The sequence below is a fragment of the Pezoporus flaviventris genome, unplaced genomic scaffold (assembly GCF_033815535.1).
Source record: "Pezoporus flaviventris isolate CSIRO_AGI_PZ_B2104156 unplaced genomic scaffold, CSIRO_AGI_Pfla_v1 ptg000037l, whole genome shotgun sequence".
Lineage (NCBI taxonomy): Eukaryota > Metazoa > Chordata > Aves > Psittaciformes > Psittacidae > Pezoporus > Pezoporus flaviventris.
Genome location: NW_026892585.1, coordinates 8900031 through 8927020, shown reverse-complemented (window position 1 = coordinate 8927020; position 26990 = coordinate 8900031). Strand labels below are relative to the sequence as shown.

At 43.3% G+C, this 26990-nt stretch overlaps 1 protein-coding gene across 4 annotated transcripts in view; it reads right to left on the bottom strand.

Annotated features, from left to right (window-relative positions):
- EGFR (epidermal growth factor receptor) overlaps window positions 1–26990 on the bottom strand; it is a 178252-nt gene that overhangs the window by 36893 nt on the left and 114369 nt on the right. For 3 of the 4 annotated variants that reach the window (XM_061464620.1, XM_061464621.1, XM_061464622.1), the window contains exons 2-11: window positions 12021–12172; window positions 10213–10399; window positions 9767–9901; window positions 7977–8045; window positions 5015–5133; window positions 3469–3610; window positions 2527–2643; window positions 1863–1989; window positions 1690–1763; window positions 417–507 (exon numbers count right to left, since the gene is read on the bottom strand). In XM_061464620.1, the coding sequence (XP_061320604.1) occupies window positions 417–507; window positions 1690–1763; window positions 1863–1989; window positions 2527–2643; window positions 3469–3610; window positions 5015–5133; window positions 7977–8045; window positions 9767–9901; window positions 10213–10399; window positions 12021–12172 (1213 nt within the window). Of the gene's footprint in view, window positions 1–416; window positions 508–1684; window positions 1764–1862; window positions 1990–2526; window positions 2644–3468; window positions 3611–5014; window positions 5134–7976; window positions 8046–9766; window positions 9902–10212; window positions 10400–12020; window positions 12173–26990 lie in introns of those variants that run through there. The other variant, XM_061464623.1, reaches the window with a different exon arrangement.

The following is a 26990-nucleotide window of genomic DNA, read 5'->3' as shown; positions in this document are numbered from 1 at the left end:
CCTTAGAGCAGCTCCAGTGCCTAAAGGGGCTACAGGAAACCTGGAGAGAGGCTTTGGACAAGGGGGAATGGCTTTAACCTGACAGAGGGGAGATTGAGATGAGACATTAGGAAGAAATTCTTCCCTGTGAGGGTGCTGAGGCACTGGCACAGGGTGCCCAGAGAAGCTGTGGCTGCCCCATCCCTGGCAGTGTTCAAGGCCAGGTTGGACAGGGCTTGGAGCAAGCTGCTCTAGTGGAAGGTGTCCCTGCCCGTGGCAGGGGCTTGGAACTGGATGAGCTTTAAGTTCTCTTTCCACCTCAAACCATGATGATTTTGTGAAGACACCTGAGTCTCACACTGTTCAATACCTTGGGGTGCTCAGGCAAGCGCAGCTAGAGTGTCTTTTACAGTTGCTTTGACACATGATTTACTTACTGTTGCTTGGTTCTGCCTCGTATAATCTCCAGATTTTCAAAAGCATAGAGATCAGTAGCATTTTCAGGCCAGGCCTGAATCAACAAAAATCCTGAAAAGAAGAAAAGAAGATCTAGAAGTAGCAATAATAATAATAAGGAGCAAACAGTGGTCAGTATTGACAGCAGAACTTCCTCTGCCTGTGCTATGAGAAGGTGCTTGTGCTTTCCCTATGCTTAGCTGAGAATCTCGAAGTAAAACATGACATTTTAGGGAACAGGGAGATATTTTTAGACCTCACTTTATAAACAGTTTACTACTTATCCCACCATAAGGGCTTAGGAGAGTAAGAGATGATTGTGTTGGTGAGCCACATATCCTCGCCATGCTGAGCCACCAATGATAACAACTCTTTCGAGATACCCTAGCTGAGAGGCTGGGGGCTCTGGTGCTGTGGGAGAAAGGTACCACTCCCTCCTATAGTGAGATACCCTCAGGGAACAGGTAAACTGAAGACAAAGCAGGAACAGAGCAGAACTGACAGCACTCAGAGTGGATTAGCTAAGGCAAGCATGTTTCCCTGCTCAGTAGGGAGGGGGAGAACCTGGGAGATTGCAGGCTGCTGTATGGAGCTCTGGGATTAGTCACTGCTACCCTGGAGGGAACCAGACAGGTAAGAGACAGAAAGAAATGGGGAACTGGAGTCATGTCTGTGGACCCAGCTCTAATGTTACACTCATTTTATAATGAGCTGAGCAAAATTAGTTTTAATTGATCTTTGGCACAAGACGGTGGCTGAGTGCTCTGATGGCCACTTTGTGCTCGTGGAGACACCTTCACCCCAAGGAAGAGCTCTTCAGGCTGGAGAGGGTGTCTCTGTGAGGATGATGCAAGTCCCTAAGCATGCTTCCCTAAGGAGCTGCTGAAAGGTTTTCCATAAATAGAAACACATTTGGCTGTTTTCAGCCGGAGTGGCACGCCTCTGCATCACCACATACTTCTTGGGTGGCTGAGGATCTCCTCTGCTTTTACTGTTTGCTAGGACTGACAGTTCAGCAGAAGGAATGGTCTGGCCAAACCACACACCTTGGATGGGAGACCCATATAGGTTACATGGGTGTAATGCTGGCGAGGTGCTGCTGACCACCTCTGTGAAGAGTGAGCCCTGGTAGCTCAGAGACAGAAACCGTTCCCTTGCATTTCTCTTCACATGCCTAAACACTTCCCTGCTTTCCTTTTGTGGTTTTGGCAGTACCACTCAAGAGAACATCTCAGCTCTAGCCCCATTGCTAACCTGTGATTTCTTTGACTGTTTTGAAGACATCCAGCTTCTTGGGGTCCAAGGGTAGGGTCTTTGTGAAGGCATCACTGAAACAAACAGAACAAGGAATTGGGAAAAGAACAACTCAACTTGAATTTCTCACTAGTCCTTCTCCTCCAGTGCTAAACGACCAGCAGGCAACTTACCCTAGAAATGCAACTGGGAGGATGCTTACATCCCCATTGATCTTGGTACAGTTTTTGAAGGAGTCGATGTTTGTGGCATTTATGGAGAGGATCCCTTTAAGTTCACCTATTCCAATGCCGTTGCACACTGTTAAAAGAGACATACAAAAGTCAGGGGGGAGAAGAATAAAGCTCAGTTACCTGGAAGGGAACAGACATGGAGATGCCATTAGTCCAGAAAGCACTCCCATACTTTTGAACCTACCATTGTAAGATGAGTTTCATTGATCTTTTCCCTACTTCTGCTTCTCATAAAGCACCACAGGGTGCAAGCTTCCTGCTTGCCCAGTTGTGCAGCTCTGCTTTGAACATCGCTACTAATGCCCTTCTCTCTGTCCCATTTTGCTTTTACTCCCATTTGATAAAATACCAGGAAGAACAAACGAAGGAGAAGCCTTATGTGAAGATAGACATACCGCATAGTTTATCCACTGCACTTGTGGTGTATCCCAGCTGGAAAGCATGCTCCACAGCCATGTTTCTTAATCAAACCACTTGTCAAATCCTCAATCACTGGATATTTATATTGAATTTGCACTTAATTTAGGTCAGAACTACATGTACTTTTTCTAACAAGTTACCTATCATCTCAAAGCCTTACTGGCTTATTCCATGATTGTCATACCTTTGCTGCATAGCCCATCACACTTTTTACACTTCCGAACACCATTTTCTTCCACTTCGTAAGTATCGGTATTACAGGAGCGAACGCAGGAGCCGTGGTCTGTCACCACGTAGTTGTCTGGATAAAACAAGGATGCAAAGGTCATTGAAATACAAGAGGCTGCACAGGCACTTCAATACTAGGAAAAAGAAAAGGGGGGAGGAGTTGAACTTTTGGCATACTTAAAGTACAGGCATCAGTTCTGAGGTCTCACAAACATCCTTTGAAGGCAGATGGGGATACGGTGATATCGCTCTTTTACAAAGAGGGGAACAGTCACAGAAGGATAAAACAACACTGCCAGGTCAGGTCAGGCTGTGCAGCAATGCCATTATCAGAATCAGAACATGGCACTTTTGATCTCTCACCTTCTTTCACTCTTCCCAGGCTAAGGGCCTGTCAGGGCAATGCTCAATCTCAGTTCTATATGCTAAATCCTCTCCTACACTTACATCTTCATGGGTTAAAAAAACATGGACATGGAACAGTGTGAAAGAAAAAGCAAGCACTTGTATAGGAAGCCATGATCAGTAGCCTTGAGACAAGCGTGTTTAAACCGAAGACTTTCTACCAGTCCTAATTAAGAACCAGTTAAGAGCTGGTACTGCTTTGGCAATCCACATGATTGAACCTATATGGCTGTTGTTTTGATGATTCTCATTAGATGGTTTTGTCCCAGTCAAGAGAAAAATCCTCACAAGGCAAAGTTCCATGGTTAAAAATCAGGGAAGGTGATGGATGCAGGCAGTTTGAAGAGGCTATTTACCAGCTATTCTGTCATTTTTGTCACCTGTTCCTGGTTCCCAGAGAAGCAGAGGAGAACAAGGAGGTCCTCCTGGCCACCACACAGAGCCCTTCACACCTCCCCACCTCCTCTGTGGCTGCAATGTGAAATAAACTTACGTGGACATTCCCTCACACAAGTGGCTCCAAAGCTGTATTTTCCATCAGGATTGACATCCATCTGATAAGTGGTGGGGTTATACAGGACCAATGGGGGACACGTATCCTTGCACGTAGCATCATCCCGAAACTTGCGACATGCCTGTCATTGAACAACACCTCCCATTAAACTGCTTTCTCCTTAAAAAGTGATAATGGTTTTACATTAGCTTTTTCAAAACACTCTGATGTGCTCAGCTCTTTCCTGCTTAGGAAATCCCAAGCAGCTACAGGGATGGTTCCTTATGCTTGAAGGTGAAAGGTTGCTTCAGGTCAGGCAACTGAGTTTAATATTTGGGGGGAGAAAAAAGAGAGAGAATATGAGGTTTTCTTGTTCCGAACAAGAAACCTTGGCACTGACGGGAGAGCTGCTGGGATTCACGTGGGAACAGGAGCAAATCTGCATGCCCTAGACAGAAAAATTTTCCCTACAAGCAGTAACCAGATCAAGACATACAGTACGTTTCTTGGCTGCTTTTTAATAACCTAAATCAAATCAAGTCCTTTCCTGCTGATTACTGACTTTTCTGGCTAAATATTAAACTGAAGCCATTATATTTTGCTGTGAGTAATAAACAATTTAGGAGCCATTTATGAAGGACAAGTTGGGTCTTCCAATCTAATTCTGCATAAAATTAATAATCACTCTATTTTCCCCTTTTATCTTCCCTAGCTTTCTAGTTGAGAGAGAATAACTGTCTTTCCTGTGCGCCAGGAAAAGGCACCATAGCCTTGCAATTTATAAAGGGACCAGGAATGCAAATAACAACAAAACCTGGAGTGAACAGCTTCTGGCGCAATTACTTAGGTATCATTTAATTCAGAATGAAATGCAAACATGGAGCAGAGTTAAAACCACAGTGCATATCAACACCCCCCGAAACTCTTGTAGAAAAGCAATGGGATGTTTTCTTTTCCCCCAAAAAAGCTCCATTGCTCCTTCTCCCTCCACTGCCCCAGGGTCCTCTAAACACAATGCTTTTGTGGCACATGAAAAACAGAAATGGAAACCTTAATTTCATTGTCTGAAGTTCAATGAAAGGCAAAAAAAGTGCAGATCTATCACACCTTATGCCCCTTAGAAGTTCTTGCTCTAGTAAACCAAGATTATTACTGAGTAGCACTAAAGAGCACAAGGCAATGCAAAGCCACTGCACTGTGGTGGCAGCTGAAGACCTGGGGATCTGCCTACATGGGAAAGACACCCCACAGCAAACACTTAGCTGCCCTGCAACAGCTTTGAGAAGCTTTGAGTTCACTGGGGTCTCAAAGGCACTGACACTGTTTTAACATGTGCTAGGAAGGTCCACCCGCAAAGTCAGTAAAGGTTAACTCAGGGCCAAGTTTGTGTTCTCTTCCTTTGAGGAAGCGCTGAAGCACCTTCCAGGTCAGCATCTCTTAGAGGCCTTCTGGGATGGAAGAAGGCTTGAGGACATGCAGCTGAAAGCCTGCCTCACTGTGTCAGGGATTTATGGTTATGGTTATGGAGGTGGTGTAGAACGGTTACCAGGCAGTCGCTCTCCCGAGGCCCTGTGCACCCTGCAGCACACTGGTTATGGCAGCAGTCGCTGGGCACCTTTCCCCTGCACCGGCCAGAGCACTGCTGGGCACAGATGACTTTTGTTACTGGAAGACACAATAAAAAAGGAAAACGCATCAGGAATGAAGACCATTTAAGCTGTATTTGCTGCAATGAGATCAGAAAATATAGAGAAAAGGTCTGGTGCAGGATCTGTGCTAGATTTTCCCCATGGGATGCATATTCTATCCTCATCTAAGGCCAAAGCTTGGGAGGGGTGAGACCTGGTGTGGGTGGTGATGAGAAGGGGTTGTGTTCAACCAGTAATTATCTTGGCCCTTGTGAGGTGCTAAGCACTTTGGTCCCAGCCAGCAAACCATGTCCTGCTTAGAAAGAGCATCCAGGTCCCTGTGGCATCAATGCCTTAAACCGTGAAAAACTCCTTAGAGTCCCTGCAGCACACAGCTCGGCAACAGAGCAGGATCTGACCCATTTTGTTCAGAAAATCTGCTATTATTAGTGCTAGCTTTGGGAAAAATGACATGACAAGGGTACTGCCAGGACTCTCTACTATAACAGGAAACTGTATATTGTTGGCATGCGGTTAGGATCCCTTCGGTGCACTAGAAGCACTTCTGCATTGCAGAGAGAGGGGACACCTACTCAGCAAACCCATTTCATACACATGTTGTATTAGTTTAGTTTAGGCTGCAATTCCTTGGCCAAATTTTATCTTCATTACTCAACTCCCACAGAGTTTGCACCGGCGCAGCAACCCGGAGGAAGAACTGGCCCCAGTTCAGCTTTTTTTCAGGGAAGCAAAAACTGCCTGCAACATTTTGTGGAGAATCAGGAAATATTCTCCATTTGAATATCAAAGCATGTGTTTGAACCAGAGACCCAAAATGGGATTGTTTGTTCTCTATAATTACTGATCCACAGACCTTGGCAATAGACATCAGAGAAACCCGATGGCTAATCTGCTGCATTACAGCACCCTGAGCATTTCAGCTGTGCACTACAGTAACTGATACCAACTTCACAGTTGGCACAAATGGGCTACAATATCACCAGGAATTCTTGTAAGTCCAAAGCAGATGGTTGTTAATTAACAGAAAACTATTGGAAAATACAGCCTGCTACGGGGTATATAACAGGGATTTAAAGAAAAAAAGAAAAAAATCCTATTTTTTTTTCCATTACACACTTTTGTATGCAAACTTTATTCTCATTTTTCTTGTAGGCCTGTAAGCAAGGTATTATATTTTCAAAGAAACAGATTATTTCCACAATAGGCATTAGCTTCTCTGATAGCAACTCCTCTATTCAACTAGAAACAGGGCAATAAAAGGCACATTTTTCTACACGAACGGCATTTTGATCTCATTTTTTTCATAGGCATCAGCAGGGGAGTAAAACAGCTCATCATTTTGACAGCTATTGACTAGAGCTTCCTGCTGGAAACACGTACCATGGTAAACATTTGTATTTCATACAGAACTTCTCATGTTTGTGGAAGGAGAAAGATACATACGACCCCAAACTTTCCCACATATGGAAATGTGGGAAACATTTCCAGTTGGCCGGCCTCTCAAATGCCTGGAGAGGAGAGCCAGAGCCTGCAAACGTTTTTGCTTTATGAACTCCTTGTCATCATTCTGAAGCCAGCAAGGGTTTGTCAACGCGGTAAGCTTGCACGGCTGAGACCTGAGGTTTCACAAGCCCCTGGGACAGCTGTGTGGTCTCGACTACAGGGACCAACCTGGTATGGCTTTGTGTGTGCACTGACCACCTCAAACTGCAGGGATGACTGAAAAAACCTAAAGCTTATACACTAAAGGAAGAGAGAAAATCTGTATTTTTCTTTTTCCTGAAGCTCTATACGCCATACAGATTTGGCCTGATACTTGCAGGCAAGAAACTTAGGTTTAGGTGGTTATTTACAATGGAAAACCAAAGATAGGATGCTGATTTCATTTGTCTTATGCCATCAGCAGTCTTTCCACTGAGCTTTACACAATACAAAGAATCAGAAACTGTATTTCCTCACTTATTACAGAAAAGAAAATGATGGAGTGGAGAAACAAGCTGAAATGGTCTTCTAAACTCAACCTTCACTTTAGGAAAAATAAAGCCTTGCAAAACATCAAGAACTTCTAAATGAGGGTTTCTGTAGGCAAGCAAGCACCTAACTTCAACATTTTACAGTAAAGCACAGGCAGCCAAACTGAACAATCTCACAATGCCAAGCAGCTCCATTTACAAATTTAGAAGGGCCATGCATTTTCTGAGAGCCTTCCAAAGGTCCTCTGAGCACAGTACCTAGTGTGATAACCCACATGAAGGTGACATCTTTTGTGTTTACAAAAGAAACCTACAGGGATTCCAAAAAGAGGAATTAAAGCCAGAAAAAGATCAGGTTGTGTTATTGCTTCTAATAGTAAAAATTAATCCAAGGTATCACTAGCTGGCCTGCAGAATGGCTCTGCAAGAAACATCAGGAAGGCAAACAATTCACCACACAGCTACTGTGCTCTCTCTTATATGGTAAAATAACTTAATAAAGGTTCTCAAGTGCAGATCGGAGAAAGTTGTGGGCGACAGACAAAAGCTTTCAGTACAGGGAACAGCTATAGTCTTTTGCCTCTGGAGGAGCACCACATCTGCAGGGATATCCAGACCAAAGCCAAACAACCTCAAGGGTTCCCTTCCAGAAATGAAGCTCCTTGGTGAGAGTGGCCACAGCCATCCTCCCCATGACTATGCTTCCGCAGAGCGGGAAGCAGGCCACATCCATACACAGTGTGCTTCAAGGAGCCCCAGCATAGTGGGATGTAGAGAAGGACAAGTTTCAACACGTCACTAATTTGCACTTGACAAGTCAGTTTTTCAGTAGATAGAACTTCAGTGTGTCAGAGCACACAGAGTATTTCTTAATCTGCAGGCTTACATGTCTGGCAGTTCTGTTCGCCAGGGCCCCAGCAGTGGTCTTCTGTGCAGTTTGGATGGCATTTGGGACCTAAAACACAACAGCAGATTATTACTTTCTATAAACACGCGCTACAACAACAGCATCACGTGAGTCACAGAAAACAAAGAGTTGAGCTTTCCTTCTTGATAAATCAGGGGAGGAAGCTCAAACATTTTGAGAGCTGGACCTTAAACCCTTATACTTTGTTCATCTCTGGTTTCCTACGTGCAGTTCTCCACACCTTTGAGCAAGTGAGCACAATACCCAGCCAGTCTAGCTTACGAAAGAGGCATATTTTTCCCAGGAACAGGAATCTCAGCTACTGCCCGGCTGGCCCTTCTGCTGGAGTTTGCATGCAATGGCAAGTCACCACTGGCTTGCAGCTGGGCATGTGCCAGCTGCTCACTACAGGCCACGTGTAAATCAATGGTACTGAAGAAGGCGGTTCTAAAAGGAAAACAAACCCAACTGGATTTGCAGGCAACTGCAACTACTCCAACCACAAAGAAATTTGACTTGCCTGCCAAAAAACCTCCTTGGTATAAGACTATGTGGCAGACAGGCAGTCAACAGAGAGGTGGCAGGATGGACAGACACCCTGCCTGACCTTGGAGGTTCATAGCCAAGCTCCTTCCCATCCCTCCCTCCTTGCTCTTTTCTCTCTTTTTCTTTCTTTTAATGACCAGCAAAGTCCCGGAGAAACAACTTATTTTAGATTATGGGATCATTATTAAAACCATAAATGACTGTCTTAGAAGATTAATCTGGCATTCACTACATTTAAGAGGCATTTCCTACTACAGTGATTCTTTCTCCAAACACCACGATTCTCCTTCCCCCCATCTCCCATCAAATAGCTGAACAAATGCCAATACTTGTCCAAGAGCTGATTGATTTGGTGTGGGACCAAAGAACTCTTTTCTTTTTTTTTTTAAGTTGAAAAGTTAAAGGTTAACATTTCTGTGATGTTTCGAGCCAAAAATCCTGTGCTGACTTGTATAGTTCACAACTCCTTGATTACGCTAGGGCTGCGCAGAAAAATATGTCAACACAAAAGCTGGCTATCAGCTCTCAGGCAATTATGCAATTGGAAGAAGATAAAGAAAATATGGTTGCCTGCCAATGGATAGAGCCAGAAATTAAATGTTCAGAAATGAAAATAAACTCTCTTTTCTGTGAAATGACTGGGGATTTTGTAAGGCACTCTTAAGGATTAGCTTGAGCCCACTCTAAGCGTATGCTGCACAAACTTTTAAATACACATTCATCTCCCTGCTAAAGCATCAGATTTATCTGCCTGTTTATCATTAATTTTGCAAGGATAATCCGTGCAGCCCAAAACACCAAAACATGTTGAGTTTTATGGCACTCAACATGGGTCTTAGCTGTGAAAAAGGCTTCAAGTCCCATAGTAACTCCACAAAGGCACCCATCTGGGTTTTCTAGACCGGAGCCTTACATTGTAATCAGAAGATGGCTGGAAAGCAAATGAGTGCACGTTAGTCTGAGCTGTCTTTGAAGAACACATATGCAGAGTCCTGTCTGAAACCAACAGAAGCTTTCCCAAGAACTTCATTGAGAGTAATGACCTAACACCATGAAAAATTACATCCTAAGTCAGTGGTGAAGAAATGTTTCCTTGGAACAGGGCTTAGAGGCTCTGCATGCAGGAGGTGGTGGACCTGAAACCCACTGCACGGAAGATGGGATGCTCGTTCTTCCCTCTGAAATGGGGGAGCACATAGCACTTTTGGTAAGTTAATACTCACAAGAAGACAGGTTGCTTGCAAATTCAAGCACCGTGAGGGGCTTCTTGCTGGTGTCAATGATGTCATTCCAGAGAACAGTGTCCATGTTGCACAGCTTGGGGTTGTTGCTGATTTTAACACCTCCATTGAGAATTTCTGCCACAGAATGAAAAAAAAATGGTAAGTGAAGCAAACTGCCCCCGTCTTCTATCTCTGATCTAGAGAAAGGGAAATAAAATACATAGTTGTTTGCCTCAGTCACGCTATGCTGACAGGAAAGGACAATGTGTGCTCCTGATGGTACAACTAACAGCAGGCTCAGACTGATGGGTTCTGGACTCTTGTTTTTAAAGCAGGATCTAATGGCACATGCCTTTGAGAGGAGATCTTCAACCAGCTCTTGACACCAATAACCTAACAGTTGAAGTTTGCTTTACAGGTGCCTCCACTTGTAGCCCTTGCCTCACCTGATAGCCGCTTCATCGGCAGCTCTCGGAGTCCCTGGGTTTTATTCATGTGGTAATTGGATAAAATTGCCAGGGCATAAGAGTTGTCATAGAGCACATTTCCTCGGATGATCTGGAGGTTTTCTAGGGGAATGACATCCACCATGTTAAGCGCGATGAGCACGTAGCCTGCAACCTCCTGTATCGTCTGAAAGGACAACAGAAGAAACAAGGTGTTTAATCCACAGCATTTTCTACACTTGTCAGTCATTTTCGTGCTCTCATCTTTCAATTTAAGGAGCAACACATCACTTAATCTCATTAAAAAATAAATATAAGAACAAGAAGGGACTATGACGAAAACTTTGCTGTCTAAGCAGGCGTAAACTGAGCAAATACCAGGGGGCCATTCCAAAGGTCCAGTTTACCCCTGTTCTGTCCTAGGGACTTCCTAAGGGGTGCAGAAGAACAGATGCAAGCATGTACGGTATGGCAAGTGTGATGCTTCCCCTCAGTGTCTGTCCAGCCTTTAACCATTGGCAGCACAGAGATGCCATCTGATTGAGGCTTTGACACTGTGTCCCTTCCCTTGCAGATCCTCCTATGCTCAGCAGAGGAGAAGATGAGGTACCTTCTCACTCTTAAGTAATAAATAGTTATAGGATAGAGACAAGTGACACACTGTCCCTGGATGCAGGTTAATTCCTGCCTTATATTGTGAAATGTGCATATCTTTCTCCTACAAGCATCAGCATAAATGAAAAACCCTCAAGCTACCGCTCAGGATATTTTCCTATTCTATGAAGACTACCAGTGAGTTTTCAAGAGACGTATTTTGTTCCTGGGAACATTGAGCTCCATGGTCAAGTTGTGCTTGGGAAAGAAAAATGGCAATACCATCATATTTGTAACCCATACGTCTGAACCACCTCTTTTCTGATGTTCTTGCTTTTTACTATAATGAGATGGTTTTTGCTCTTTCTTTGTTTCCTAAGAAGAAAAGCTCACACAAAGACATTACTCCTCTCAGTCCAGAGGACTAACCTGTTTATTCCTACAAGAGCTACCACACAAGAGCTCTTGATACTAGACATACACTTAATATGTCAAGAAACCTTCTTCCTCTACTGCTTCCTCCTTTGGAAACCTCCTAAACTAATAACCAGTTAGGTAAAAAGCATTTAAAATGTCTTCTTTAAAATATGTATATATATACATACATATATATATATATGAAGGTGTGATGTTATTGCCACTGGTGGCAGCCTGGCAGTGGGGAGCAGAGTTGTACCCCTTACCTGGTCTCTGTTGGTGGAGAACCTGAAAATGCCCATGGCAGAGAGTGCTCCTCCCCGTGCCATGGATGCATTTTAGCATCCATCCCCTGCCTGTTCTCCTGTCAGCTTGCCATGGTCACAGCTTGGAGGGCAGGGTAAGGGCCTCCACACCTCAAAACCTGCCATCAGTGGGTTGCCACTCACTAGTGCTTTGCTTTGCCCAACAACACCAGAAAGCCTTTTGCCCTCTGAGAAGTGAGGTGATGGCTAAGGATGTAATTGTATCTGTAAATAAGAAGAAACCATCTGCATGGCAGCCAGAACAGGCTGGCAAGTGCTTGAAAAGCTATTTCTCAACGTACCTGATTTACTAAGTCTGAGCATATCCTGCAGCCTACAGGCGTATCAAGACTGTGATCTGCAATTTCTCTGACATTAGCGAGCTATGTTTTTGGATCACCACATAACTTTATAGGTAGCTGATCCTTTACACTTAAAAAAATGCAGTCATATTCCTTTAGCAGGAAGACAATATTGGCCAAGAACACTAACCTTCAGGAAAGACAGGTCACGATTGTGCTCCACATATGTAATCTCCAGGTTGCTGAGTACCACCTCGCAGTTGTTGTACATCCTCTGCAGGCTGGTGAAATGATCTTCCACATGTCCCAGTTGGGTCAGCTTGTTATTTGTCCCTTGACAAACTGTGGAGGAAAGGAAAAAGCTCCATGAAGAAAAACAAGAATAAATGCAGGGTTAAGACTTGTTGGCCACAAGCAACACAGGAAGTGAAGCATCACTAAAGATCCATAAGAAACAAGAACTTTATCTTGCATGACCCTAATGGCAACAGCTCTCGCATGAACAGGGATGTACTGGAATTAAGAGCTGGAATAACCCTCCATCACTTTCTGTTTTATGGTTTTTGTACATAAGCAGCACTAAGTTTTCTGTGTCACAAACATAACTCAGTTCCTGAGGAGTGGCCATTGATACAGTGCCCTCAAACACTTACGGAAGTGGTGTGCTGCCAGCTATCACCAAAGGCGATTTCCCCCAGGACTCACAGTATTTTCAGGGGCATTGAGTTTCTTTGTAAGTGAGCAGGGGTTCCTGCAGGAACCCTCAAGCTACAAGAGCGGGTTTTAAGAGCAAGCTGAACCTCCATGGCTCACACATCTCTTGCCATTCTGACATACTTGCTGTATGATTCAGAAAGATTTCAGAAAGATATTCAGCTTTGGCACACAAATCCACCTAAGCCTGCTTTGCTGGTGGGGAAGGAAGCAGCGCCACATAGAGCACCACCAAGATTACAAACATGTATATTGGAGTGATGGAAAAATTCTATTACTCTGCTTTAGCAAACCTAAAGGAACTGACAGAAGTTATCACTGCTGCATTCAATTGCAATGAGAGCACAAAATGCAAATGCTTTGAAGAAAAAAACACCACACACAACCCCAGAAACTCTGTACTCATCCAGTCATTCCCTGGGTTATCCCTACACAGCTGAAATTAAAACATCTCTAAGCCATGCTGTCACAGAGGAACTGAGAACAATACAGAAGGCAATGTGGTAAAAACTTAACACCTTCAGGTGGAAAGCTTCAGCCCAGCTTTGCTCTTCTGTGGGAGCAAAAGGAAGCTGTTACCTCATCGCCACTGTAACGCGACCCCAGCCTGAAGTTCATGGTTTTCCATAACACACTGAAAGAATGGCATTCCTTTAACTTGGAGAAAATAATAAATGAAACTATACTTTTGTGAAGCCATAATTCCTAGAAGCACCAGTCACAAATGGGAACATCACTGAGTGGGGTGCTGTAAAGCAAATAAAGCTGGAAGCAAGTGTCGGACCTAGTAACATAAGACAACACCTGTTGAAGATTCAAACAACTGATGTTTTATTAGTAGGGAAAATAACTTAATAAGCAGTGATAAAAACTTCCTTATCAATCATCAAAACCATTCACTGAACATGTGTTATTTCTAGTACAGTCACCACCATTAAAGAGCTACAGTGATAACAGATTAAATACTCTTCATCATTGTTTAAAGCAAGGCTATTCACTCGCATTCCTCAGTTATTTCTCATTATACGTTCAGATAAACATTATGGTGCTTGGGATCAGTGGCAACCATTAGTAAATGGGGACATTTTAACAGGGGCTGTGATGACACCATGTAAGCTGTTCCTACATGAGCCTCAAGAGTAGAAATGATCTTTTTTACAATTGCCTTGAACTTCTGTAACAGGAGAACTTTCTAAGCAGATTTTCAGTTTCAAACTTAACTGTTCCCATGTGCTTAACATCTGCACTTGCCCCCTCCTGCCTCAAGTATGAGGGCCACAAGTTATTAGTCAGAGTCACAGGAGGGGTCTTATTCTCTGGGGTGGTCACGTGTTGAAGGTAGAAAGTTAGATATATTGTCATATGCTGGTCTGCCCTGGGAAACGTGGTGTTGTTGGGGACAGGGTGAAGAGGCTTTGAACTGACTAGAAAAGTCAGAGTTGTCCCAGAGGTCATCGTGAATTTTAAGCTATGTTATCCTTCAACCAAGGAAAAAGCCATAGTAATAAAAGATTCCCAGATGGTTCAAAACCTCAGCTTGGATGCTCAGTTTAGGCATATCAGATCTGATCTCTGAAACAGTGATTTTGAAACGCACTCAAATACAGTGCAGGAGCAGGTAGAGTTTAGAGTGCTCCCAGAAACGAAGACATGTAAGTCAGCCTGTTATGGTCTTCAGGGTTTACAAGTGGCCTGATGCTGTTGCTGCATCTTCAGTGTTAACAGCAAAGATCTGTTCTGGTACTCAAGACAGGCTCTATGTGACAGCTTCAGTGTTTATACCACATCTGAACCAAAGGAAGTGGGGAAAGAGGAGCCTTCTCTCGCAGCATCCTCCCGGTCACCCCGTGCCCATGATTGACCCTACATGGCTTGGCACCGGTCTGATCATGCAACAGGACAACCCAACTCACTGCAACAAGTCCTAGGAGAAATGGCACATATTTGAATGTGCTTCCCTTGGGATCAGAGAATCATTAGAGCTCTGAACTTGGGTCAGCTGTCTTGAGAAACACAGACACTGCTTACTAGGTCAAGGCTGATGCAGCACGCTGAAGGCATGGTTACTCTTGCACATCTCCCTCTCCCTTTTCCATGTGACTGCTCAGTGAATCGTGCCAAAGACTTGATCCAAGCTACAAATAATGCAGTACAATAAATAAATAAATGGATAGATGGTATTTTTAGCTCAGGAAGACTTGCTGATTTGGTTCACCATGCTACCCCATGAACCGCTGCACTGGAAACAGCTCTGAGGACAGTGAGGATGCAGGAGCAAATACATAGTCAAGAGAAAGAGCTTGCCAGCTTGTGAATCTGCAGAAGGAAATCTAGACATAATGAGGTCCAAAGAGGCTTCAGGTTGGTCCTCCAGGACCTACTTTCTTCCCCTGTTCTGTGCATAGAGAGAACTTTGATGGCTCTCTACCAAAGGTGTGCACCATGCAAAGGTATGTCACATACAAAACCACTTGTCGCCTCCATCAGGTTCATCACATCCTCCACGCAGCAAACTGTACATGTAGACAGAATCTTAGTTAAGATCCAGAAAGCAAAAGAGGGTTGCTTCTGTTAAGACCCCAGCAGGATATGGCCAACAGTCAGACCACCCTATAGGACAACCCTCTGCACAAAGTTTTTTATTTGATCAGAGGGATACAAGGCCAAAACCTTGTTCGCTGCAAAAAGATCTATGTACATCCAGAAAGTGAACTTCATCACAGCAGTGTTTACCAAAGGAGAACTCGGGTCATAATCAGTATATGCTGAGCAAATAAAACCCAAACCAAACAAGCTAACCCCCTGCAGCAATATTTACTGAACTCAGGCAAAGGTGCTGAAAACATTTCCAATTAGAACATTTGGAAAGAAAAGAAAATGGCCTGCTTGCATCTGATGAATAATACCATTCCTCAATTTCTCTGCTTATGAAAACTGTGTTCTGAAAAAGATACACACTATAATTATCTGTATATTACAGTGTGAATGCCATCCTAGCCAGAGGCAAAAGCACAATGAGGTGCTCGCCTCGCTCCACAGAGTTTTAAGTGGGACGTGCATGCTTGAGTGGATGGATTATATTATGACTTAACCTCTACTGAGCTTGACCTACTTGTCCTCCAAAGGACAGTTTTTGACGCCACATGCATTCATTATGTAATTTTGTTTCAGTGTGTAGCAAAGCCAGTGCTATTCAAGATTAGGAGTCAATGGTGGGCATGGGTGCTTGCATGGTACCAGTGGGAGCTGTGGGTAGTACGCATCACATAATATCTGTTTCATGTGGACACTTACACATGAATGCAGCACATTTTACCTACAAAGGAGAGCAAAAAACAGGTAAGTTTCCTGATGAAAATTCAGGGTGAGAATGTCTGTGACCAATAGAAAAGCTGAGATCTGGGCTGGAACTAGATGAGCTTTGAGGTCCCAACCCAAACGAGTCTGTGATTTTATATCCCGAGAGATGCAAACTCCCTGAGTTCTAGTGCCTATTTAAAATGCAGGACTGGCTGCCCTGGATACTAAAATCCTCTCTGTCCACAGACGTGCTTGTTCCACTTCTCTGCCTTAAATGTGGCCTTAGAGGAGTATTTCTAGGCGATGCAAATGGGCTGACCCTCTGCAACCCTCTGCTCCTTGGCCTCTTTTTTCTTGTGCAGCCCGAAGAAGAAGAATGAAACCAAAGCATTTCCTAAGTGGCATTTTCCACAAGTGATTGTAGGGAGACAGAAAACATTCATCCAGATGTAACACTAAGCGACTATATTCTCCCAAATACATACAAGCTCAGATTAAACAAAGTGGTCCCTGCAGCAATTGCCCTGATACAAGTGAAATCTGTTTTCATCCTTTCCCCAGAAGATCTCTGATTACTGTGGTCTCAATCCTGTCACGCATATTTGTCCCAGACTTGGGAAAAAACCCGGAGAATGCTTTGAAACCAAGTTATCACCAATCCCCAGATCATCAGCTGTTTCCACCCATGCTTAGCCTGCATTAGTCTCCCTGCAGCTCTGACAGACACATCCAAATAATAACTTGGAAACGCAATTTCAGAGCCATGCAAGTCCATTTCCATGCTTCATATATCACTTATAACTCTATACGCCCTGACGTAATAAATGTATATACTTTTCCTACGTGTTTTCCAGCCATTGTGGACAATAACACAAAACCTGCAGACAAGAGAGATTTGTTTAATCCGCCAGCACATTTAGAAATATTCCTCTCTTCTCTCTCATTGGCAGCAATTTCAACTTTCATTTTGGTTTTAGGCATTTCATGAAAGAGCAGTACCTTCCCAGGCACTTGGTCCAGATACAAACCTGCCTCTAAAGGCCAGGGCAGATAGTGGTCTGTGTCCTACCATCAGTGCTGCCCACAATCAATTCATCTTGATGAGAGCATGGGGAACAAAACCACTTTCAAACAAACTGGAATCATTTTGTAAGAAATACTGCTCAACATGGGTCTGTATGGGCAATCATGTCATCCCAAAACCTTGCCCCCTGTACCCCCTGCGTCAGCCCTGCACAACACATGGGGGATCCTGGCCATGCCCTGCACCTCCACACTCCTCCCTAGGAGAAGAACTGTTTCCCCCATTGCAAGGGCTGCCACTGACCCTCACCTAATGGGGCCTCAGAGATTAAATGAAGATCCTCATGTCATTCCAGTACAAATCCGTACAACAGCTGTAAGGGCAGGTCCACTATATCAGGTATGTATTTTTAGCTGACCTCAAAGCATTCCCTTATAGCTATTGAACAGGTCCACATAACTGACTGTGGAAACCAGGAAAGTGCAGTTAGTACTGGTCAAGATAATGTCACTTAAGCTTACAAGGAGGTATTAGAGCAGACAGGATGTTTGTCATCATGATTAGCTTCATTTCTGATAGAAAAAGAAAAAACCATGCAATGCTTTCCTTAATGAAAACAGGGTAGGAAATGTCAGAGACTGGATAAAGAAACTGACTTCATGTTATGACATGTGATTAACCATTTAAATAGAAACTTCTATTCACCAGTTCCCCAACAGAGATGTGATGGAGAAACGTCGGTATTACTGGGTTGAGCGTGTTTTACAGACTGGGTAAGAATTTGAGGAGGGAGGAAAGCGCATGTGACACAAAGAGAAAACCAAATCTGCTGTGATGTGCTGTGGGAAGTTCCGAAAAGGAAAGGAAAAGCTAGAAAACAGGTGAGGAGTACAAACAGTGCGCGGTTGCAGGCAGATGTTCTCCCTTGAGAACAGGGGTTGCAAATGCATCCAACGCCTACGTAGCTCAGTTTCAGCTTAATGACAGCAGCATTTGGGCACTGGAAATGCTGCCACAGATGATAATTTTTGCACACATTGTAATTCAAAACACTGAAAAACAGCCTTGTGTGGCTGTATTAAGTCCCTGCTCAAACTTAGTGTGGCTTAGAGTAATGCACTTACTGAGGTCAACCCCAACTTTCAAACACACTAGGAACAAAACAAAGACAGACCTCTTAAAAATACTTAGATGGAAACTGTAACTGCAAAAATAACCCAAAACAAACTAGTGCCATAGTGGAGAGAAAGAATATGCCTTAAGGAAAAGCTTTTTGCAGATGGTTTCTTATTTCTATTTATTTGTCAAAAGCAACTTTTCCAGATAAATCTAATTTTAAGTTTTTCTTGCTCCAGTTAGGAGTGGAGTCCCCTGATTGAAAAAGTCACATCCTGAATCGCAAGCGATGGAGGCAGTGTGAGTTAGATGGCCTGATTGCTGGTTATTGCTTTTGCCTGAAAGAATAATAATCATACACAAACCAACCTGCCCCTGAATGAAGACCTCTCAAAAGTCAGAGCATTTCTGATAAGGGATTCAGACTTATTAATTCCACAGGGTCCTTTTTTTTCCCGTCCCAAATATCATTTAGTAATATTTCTATTTTAATTCTGTTGTCATTATTTAATTCAGTCTATATCTTTATTAATCCTCCAGATTAAGGCCAGACCAGGATGTGCTGAAATCAGTCTTCGCACTGGCTTCAACAAAACTGGATGGAGGATTAAATCCTTCTCTTGCTGATGCTGATGTAAATTTGGGGCAAGTACAAGAACACGGTGGGCTAGCCTAGAGTTTGAGCTTTCCCCTCTGAATGCCTTAGGATACAACTATGGGAGGGGTGCAGATATTTTCTGTATATACCAGCAGAATTTCAAAGAAATGGGAATTGGTACCTTGCTATTTTCTACAGCTTGGGAAAGGGTCGATTTCCAAAGTTGAATAACAGATGGGAAACTTTGGAGGGGATGTTTCTACCAGGTACTGAAAGATAACCCGGGTTTAGATCAGTTTCCTTCACATGGCTTTGTCAGTGGTCTGCAGGAACACATCATATCACTGCTGAGAATGCCTGCAAGTGACAAACACTGCCAGGGTTCTAAACAACCAAGAGGGACAGATGACCTGCACAGGCTGGTTTGTATCGCTTAGGAAAAAATGCCCCCTGAACAACATTATCTGAACTATGGCCAAAGGCAATGCCTTACATCAAAGACTGCAGAACACATACTAGACAGAAAATGGGGTGCTGGGATGCAGTTGCCCTGAAAGGGACTTGAGGATAATAAGAAGTGACCAGTGCGTCGCTTGATGCAATAGGAAACCACAGCAGTTGGGTGCATCAGCAGGAAAATGCTGAGCAGGAGCTGGCATTAATCACTGTCAGTGCCCAGGCATGCCCAAAAGCAGTGGCCTCTGCACTAGAGGGCCCCCCTCTCCCAGCAAAGCGGGTGCTGCCGAGCACAGCTCCCACTCCCAACAGCACCAGGATGGTCCAGTCATGCTTCAAATCTTCTCCAAGCTGCATTTCAGCCCATAGAATCATAGAATGGTTTGGGTTGGAAGGGACCTTAAAGATCATCTGGTTATTTATTGAAAGTGATGGCTGGAAAGTCAAGCCCCCCAAGATGTCCACACCAGCAGATGGGGTGCTGCTGCTGGCACCCTTTGGGGAGGCTGCCAAAAAGGAAACCAAGAGCTTGTGTCAGGCTTTCTCTTTTGAGCTGTTGCTTAAGGTTAATGGCCAGTCCTATCACAAGCACAACCACCAATGAACTCAAATAATGAGCTGTTCCTATGATTTATTAGTAAGGAAAGCACAAGCATAAGGAAACTTCACATGCATTGACTGCTATGCAAATATATGCACACATATATATACAAATGATAACCAACAGTTGATATATTTTATACACACCACTTAATAAATTTTGCACATAAAACTACCCAGGCACCTTCCTCCTTTTTAAGCATCTTTTGAACAACTCCGTCTGCACTGACTGTGTTATATGAAGTCTGTAACTGGCCTACTGAAAGGAAAGAGACTTTGGAAACTGCTGTGGAGGAAACTGGGGATGGTGGAAAGGCAGAGACGGTGGTGTATTTGTAACATGGGATGGAAGTACTGCCATCCCACGTACGCTGGGTCCTCTAAGAGAAAGCACTGCCCACACATGTGCTTCAGGACAGTGATCTTTGTGCTGTGTGAAAGCCGTATACTGACCAAAGTAAGTCTGTCTTGTACTGTGGAAGACAACCCCGAAAGGTTGTCCATGAAAGGAGTAAAAGACCCTGGTATCAATACCAGCAGAATCCATACCCCAGTTTCCCCAAGGATGGGCCTACTACGTATCACAGCCTCTGGCTAAGAGTCCATGGCTGCAGTGCCCCTACCCTTCAGCTTCACGCACCAGCATAGCTACTACACCCATCACAAAAACAACCATATGCATCTGCCAGGCAGAGCTCTGGAGCAGAAGAAGAGTCTTCATGCAGCCCCATCCATGTGGAGGTTCAGGCCCTGGGAAATGGCTCAGAGAAACGCAATGGTTCTTGCCATCCAGGGTGAATTTTGTATTACTGTGTCACTGCAAGTGGCATAAAAAGCCTGTGCAGAGCACAGCAGCAAGTGGGTGAGAGGCCTCCAACAGCAGGCATGGCTCACCAAGCCTTGTATTTGGCGAGACGTGTGGCATCTCAAGATCTACACCGGGATATCTGGGAAAACAAGTGGATGACAACGGGTACGTAAGCCTGTGCTCTGTGGTCTAAAAAAATCACATTCTTCATTGTTGTTTCTTCTGGCAACATCTACAGAGCAGCAGGATTTCATAGCACAATAAAAAGAAACTGAAGATGTGTGCCCATGAAAATGTGGGACCAGTTTCTAGTTACATCAGCGCTCAATTATTTCAAATCGTTTCAAAATTAGTTAATTTGAGAAATGAGATTTAGAGGCATTAAACTATGCTGTGAACACTTTGCCACGTGGGATTTCTTAAGACACTGCACTTGCGTATTTTCATTTGTGCCTGCCAATGAAAAGAAATCACATGTTTTTCTTTATTTATATTAAATGAAGTCTTATGTTGAAATATGCTGTGGTGCTCATACATGCACTTATGAATCCCTTGAGGTGTAAATTCTACGTGAGTGCTCACACATTGACTCAAAAAGGGGAAACCACTTACATCTGATTCCAAGTAGAAGACTAAAAGCTTGCTATTACAAAGTCAACACATTTCTGGTTTTTACCTATATATATACACACATGCATATGTAGCTCTACTAGATAACTTGACTGACTTCTCTAGAGACTGTAATATATATGGAGAGCTGCTGAAAACACAACAGCAGCCATGCAAGTTTTGTTCACTGCCTTGAACCACAATAACCCCATCTACTTCTGTGTGCTGTTCTGAAGTCACAGCAACTGCTGCCACCAACCACAGTGAATCCTGCATCGTGCCTCTGGGCCTGGGTTGTTGCATCACTGCACAATGCTTCCTCCAAAGCAAGGAACTGCAGCGAGTTCCAGCCTCCTGTGGATTCAACTTGGAAAGCAGCAGAAAGAAAGGCCCCAAAATTCCCCAGGAGACATCTTGTCTCTTAGGAATGAGATAGCCTTCTCAAGTGAGGCTAAAACAAGATAAAAACTGCAGACAGGACCAAGATAAACAGCATTTGCTGCTTCAAACAATAAAGGTACTGTTAAGTTATCTGTACTAATGTAGCAAACGCCCCGTTGACTAAAACTAACTACAAAGTAAGTAAAAAGCCGATAAAAAGCTTTAAAAGCTTGTCTCCAGCTACTACACATTCATGGGAATGAACGCTAAGGTTAACACTTACACGAGGGCTTCCAGCCGAAATTCGGATATTTGCACATGTTGACAAGAAAGCAAGTTAATACACGCTGCTGGGTTTGAAAAGCCTCCAATAATATTTAAGATTAAAAGGAATAGCTGAAGAGCATATTAAATGTAAATGAGCTCTGGATCACCTTCAGATCTTTATTTAAGCCTTGACTAAAGCTCAGTGGAAAGACTGCTACTGAAACCAATGGGATCTGAATTAAGCTCTTATTTCACTTAATTTAACTGTGTGAAATTCAATAAATGAAGTAAATAGCCTTTCTACCACCCTTTTTTTCTGGAAGGAGGAGAACTGCAATTACATTTTGAAAGCACAACTAAAAAGCCACAAAGTGATTTAACAGCACCTGGGTAAGTTTTGAAGATGGAGACCAATTTATCTTCAAAAGTCTGGGAAGAAAAAATGTTGAATTTAGTTGTTGGTACTATAAATGTTGCAAGTTACAGCAAGTGGACTGATTTGAGAGTCGGTCTTACTTAGCAATAGGGAATCTCAGCCACATTTAATGCCAGGGTTTAGTTCTGTGAAGAAATATAAACAAGTTTGAACATTTTCAAAGGTACTTGAAATGCACAATTATGGTACGTTACATGCTGCTCAAACTGAAAATGTTCCCTCCATCTCTTGTTTTGCACGGTTAAACTCTGCCATGCAATGTGAACTGGAAGGCAGGCAGCCTTCCTCATGCTCTTGCACTCTCTTCAACAAAGCAACTGCTCCATGGCTTAGTACTGAGCCTACAAATACTGCAATCTGAGCTGCAGCAATACCACGTTATACCGGATAAACCTCTGCTAACGCTCTCAGACCTGTATCTTCACAACACCCATTCACACAGGTCCCAGAAAATGAGATGGTGGGGTTTGTCTTTTGTTTTGACTGGCTACAGAATAGGGCCCATGCACAGGTTTTATTTCTCTCTGACCTTGCCAAAACAACCCTTCCACTTCCTCTTGCTGCTTTTTCTCCAGTTAAAAGAAACATTCCTGCTTCTGTGTAAAGTATTTGAGGCCCACACATGCAATGGGCTTCACAAAAATCTGTAAAGCAACTGTTCCTGTGGCAGACTTTTAAGGACCCCTTATTTATCGCTCGTCTTTGAAAACACTAATAAAAAAAAACCCATATTAACAAAATGAAATTATTTTCTTTCCTGTAAATTATGAAAATACAGCCTTGTCAAAGCCAATGCATCATTCTGTAACAGTCTTTTCAAGTTAAATTACAATTTCCTATACACTCGTGATTTGTGACTGTTCAGTTGTGAGTGGTTTAAAATTACTATGAAGATAACTGCAGCTGCTGAATTTGATTCTGCAACTCCTTTGGCCCCAAAGTTTGAGGGGCAATACTGGTTTTGTCTTCTTCATCGACCTGTTCTAAGCAACGAGGCAAGCAAAACGCCGGGCAGCTTTCTCAAACACAAAACCCCCCACTATATGCAAATAGGAAAATGCAGAAGACATGCAAATAAGGATTAAAAGAAAAATCTACTCTTACACAAATGCCACAAACCTGTTTTAACGCATTCCACTCCCTGGAGAAAAAATCTCCTGAAAGAAACTGCTCCATCAGGTCAGCAAAGGGGGGAATAAAAGTCTCATCCTACGTAAAAAGCTGGTGAATTAGCTACAACCTAAGCTCTAGCACAGAATGGAAAAGTGTTATCGGCAGCAGTCATTTGGATTGTGCTTATCTTTGCCAAAGAAGTCTTGAGAGGGAAAAAAAAAGGAACATTTTACTTGTGCAGCAAGATGCATGTAGAGACATGAAAGCTTGACTGTAAAACTGATCTCATTCACTCCTGTTCCCATCTGCTCCTCTGTCCCCACAATATTTCTTCTGCACAGATTGCACTCAAGTACTTATTTTGGTGGATGGTGGTTTTTATTTTTTGTAATACACTGGGTTTGGGGTTTTCCCCCACTCTCTGGCTAGAAATAATCGACTTTTGCCTTTTGCAACATTTCAGCATTCTGGAAACTCACTGCTGTACCCAAGTTTGGGTCCCTGGGCAGCGAAGTGATTGCCTACTTAGGGGCAATGGGAGGGTAAGAGTGGGTGTGCAAGTCCTGCTGCACACCCACCCTTCCCCTGCGTGCATCGATGCTGTGCCAGCCACACGCAGAACAGCTCTCAGTGTTGTCCTTCACAGAGTAATAGGTAGGATTTTCTTGTTTTCTATAAGAAATTTAAGGGAAACAGGGCCAGGAAAACCCCAGTGTTAGCTCCAGCACCAGGATTACTGCTGTGGGAAATGCTTATCATGCAAACACTGCTACGATCCATCCAAAATACAACTACACCTTCCTAAGATTCCCACCACACTTTGTGTCCCTGGCATTACCTTGCCTTCCATCTTTTTGTTGTGAGAAGTTTCTTTAGCAGAATGTAAATCACATCCTGGCATACTTCTGGCACACCACATTTTTCCCTAGACCGCTTCTTACATGGAAATTCAAAGGAAGAAAGAACTGGTGGCATAGCAAGCCCACAAGATACTAGTTGGAACTAGATGATCTTAAGGTCCTTTCCAACCCTAACAATTCTATGATTCTATGATTTGAGCTCCAACTGTTCTAAGGATCTGCACACTTGAATCTTTACGCTTTCAGGGACTTTTAGTGAGTATTAAAAATATCAAAGAAAAAAAATGATGCAAGGCAGGCACTTAGGAACCTCTGTTAAAAAAATAAATACATGAAACAATCACACTTAGCTTTCCACAAAATGACATTAACTTCGGATCTGGCTGTGGCCGCTGCACCCCAGCAAGTTTCCACAACTGCAAAACAGTCGCCTTCTGAGCAATTACCCACATCACACCCCCAACCCTCCCACCCCATTGCGAAGCTGCTCCCTCCTTTAAGTATCTTCTGATAAGGCTTAAAAACCAGAGCCACCTTATCTGGGCAAAATGGCACCTAGCAAGTTTTTAAAGCCTTGGGTCTGTTTGGCTGCCTTTGATGCATTCCCAGTCTTCCATTGCTATCAGTCTCTTCATGGAGGAGCTGCAGCAGCTCTCCTGAGCCCAGTAAATCACCTAGCTGCAAGTGATGAAATGCTACCCGCTCTGCAGAACAAAGCAGCTTTGTGTTGCCTTCATCTTCACCCCCCCAAAACTTGGCAACAAATACTCATCTTGAACAAACCAAGCTGTTTATTCCATGGGCTAGGAAATAAATTTTGCAGTGTTGAATGTGAGACTTTGCATACATTGGATTGTGTGGCCAGTCTCCGAAAAATAAAGCAGAACAATCCTCTTCCCCAAACCAGAAATTAAGGTCTGTATTACAAAACCTCAATACCAAAGCATTTAGGTGGAGATCTTCCAAAGCAGGAATAGGATTTCAGCATGCAAATTATACAGCACACCAGTGGGAGGTGGCTACTAGCTCTGGCTTTTGAAAATCCCCTCTTTAAGATGGATTTGTACTGCTCAGACAAGGATGGAAGGTCTGCCACTGAGATACTCCTAGTGGGTTTCCAAACCTACTATTCCCCTGTGAAGGATCATTCTGAATGAACAGAAGCACAAATTCACCCCCAAACACCAAATTATTGTGTTGGTATGAGTGCTGCATGAGGCAATTTCAAAAGCTTGTCTCACTCCAAAATGAATTACCTTAGTTGTACTGGGCTGTAGTACCTCGAAGCAGCTGAGCACAACACAGTCTTAAAAATAACAGCAGTAAAAGAGAAAAGAAGAAAGATGGGCTTAGAAGGGACAGGAACCAGCTGCTGGTAGATGCATTACATCCTCACTCAGCTTACAAGCTCCCAAAAGGTTCTGTTACAGGAGTGGAGAAAACCCATGAGAAAATTGAGCTTGTGATCTGAATACGTAATGCAGCTATGGGATGTCTCTGCTGTCACCAGGTTTGCTTTTACAAGGCAGCCCCTGATAAAAGGGGTTTGTGTTTTAGCTCTCGGATCTCATAAAGAAAATTATTGAGTGCTTTCAGAGCTTTGCCAAAATAAGTTTCCATTAAAAGTCTCAAAACGGTCTACGGAAAGTTTCTGCCATACTCTGCTGAACTCTCCCAATAAATGGCAAAACAGTTCATCCTTGCAAGAAAAAGGTTTGTCAGCATGCATCTACTGTGGATAATGTGCTACTAACACAATGCAGAAAAGAAAAATGTAGGTCCAATAGTAACTCCAATGGAGTTTTTAGGGTGTAGATTTTCTCCCTGCACATTAGAGCTGATGGTTCCAAGGAGGAGTCCCGCAACTTTCAACCACACTTGGCATGATGTCCTGCAGGACACTGGACGCAGCAAAATAGTGGCTTTCTGAGACCTCAGGATTAAGCCTGTGTTCTTGGGAGGAAATAATCCTACCCAGAACTGTGCGGGTGCTCATAAATAGCAAACGCATTCTTACCTGCACCTAATAACATGGGTCTTCAAGCATGCAAAACTGTCTGCTCTTCTTTTTCCATTTAGTTGAGTTTATTTCAAAATCTGGCTTTCCATCAGCAAAGTAAAATACATTTTACACTTCAAGAATACAAAACTCGTAAGGTGGAAAATCTGTGCTGGCCTAGATCAATGACCGTGTGAAGATCATGTTGCTGAAGCTCTGATGGCAATACTGCTGCTTTTGAAACTTCTGCCTTAAAGCCTTACTCCATTCTTTTTGGTTTCAAGCTCTTTTTTAGATCCAAACTTGCCTGTAAGTAATTAAATCCTATACCACAGAATTGGAAGGCCATCTCCTAATTGAAAGCTTCTCACTGTGGTCATTACGTGAAGACTTACAGAGAGACAACAGGATTTCAGAAGCAGTGAATAAATGCACACATCTCTCAAGACAGGACACTGGAAACTCTTTTTTTTTTGCCTGTATTTTAGTAGAAGGATGTTATTAGGTCTCTGTGGTTATTACTGCAAAAGTGCATTATGTAGCATCTCCCCGAGAGTCCCTGGACTGTTTTCATGCCCATGAAAGGTAAATAATGAAAAACAGACACTCATTAGACAGAAGTCTGTACCCCATCTCCCTTAGAAATACTGTAGGTGCCTGCACATTGAGCAATGCTGGAAACCACTGGTATGCATAACTGCATTCCAAATGTACTGTGAACTCCTTCAAAGCAAATCCTTTCGCTGCCTTCCCCCTCCACAGCATTGCACACACACACATATATATAAAATATATATACTTAGTGGCCTCTTGAAGCCACTATAAGTCTATCTTAACTTAAAAGTGAAACTAAACCTGCAATTCTTGGGCATAGAAGGC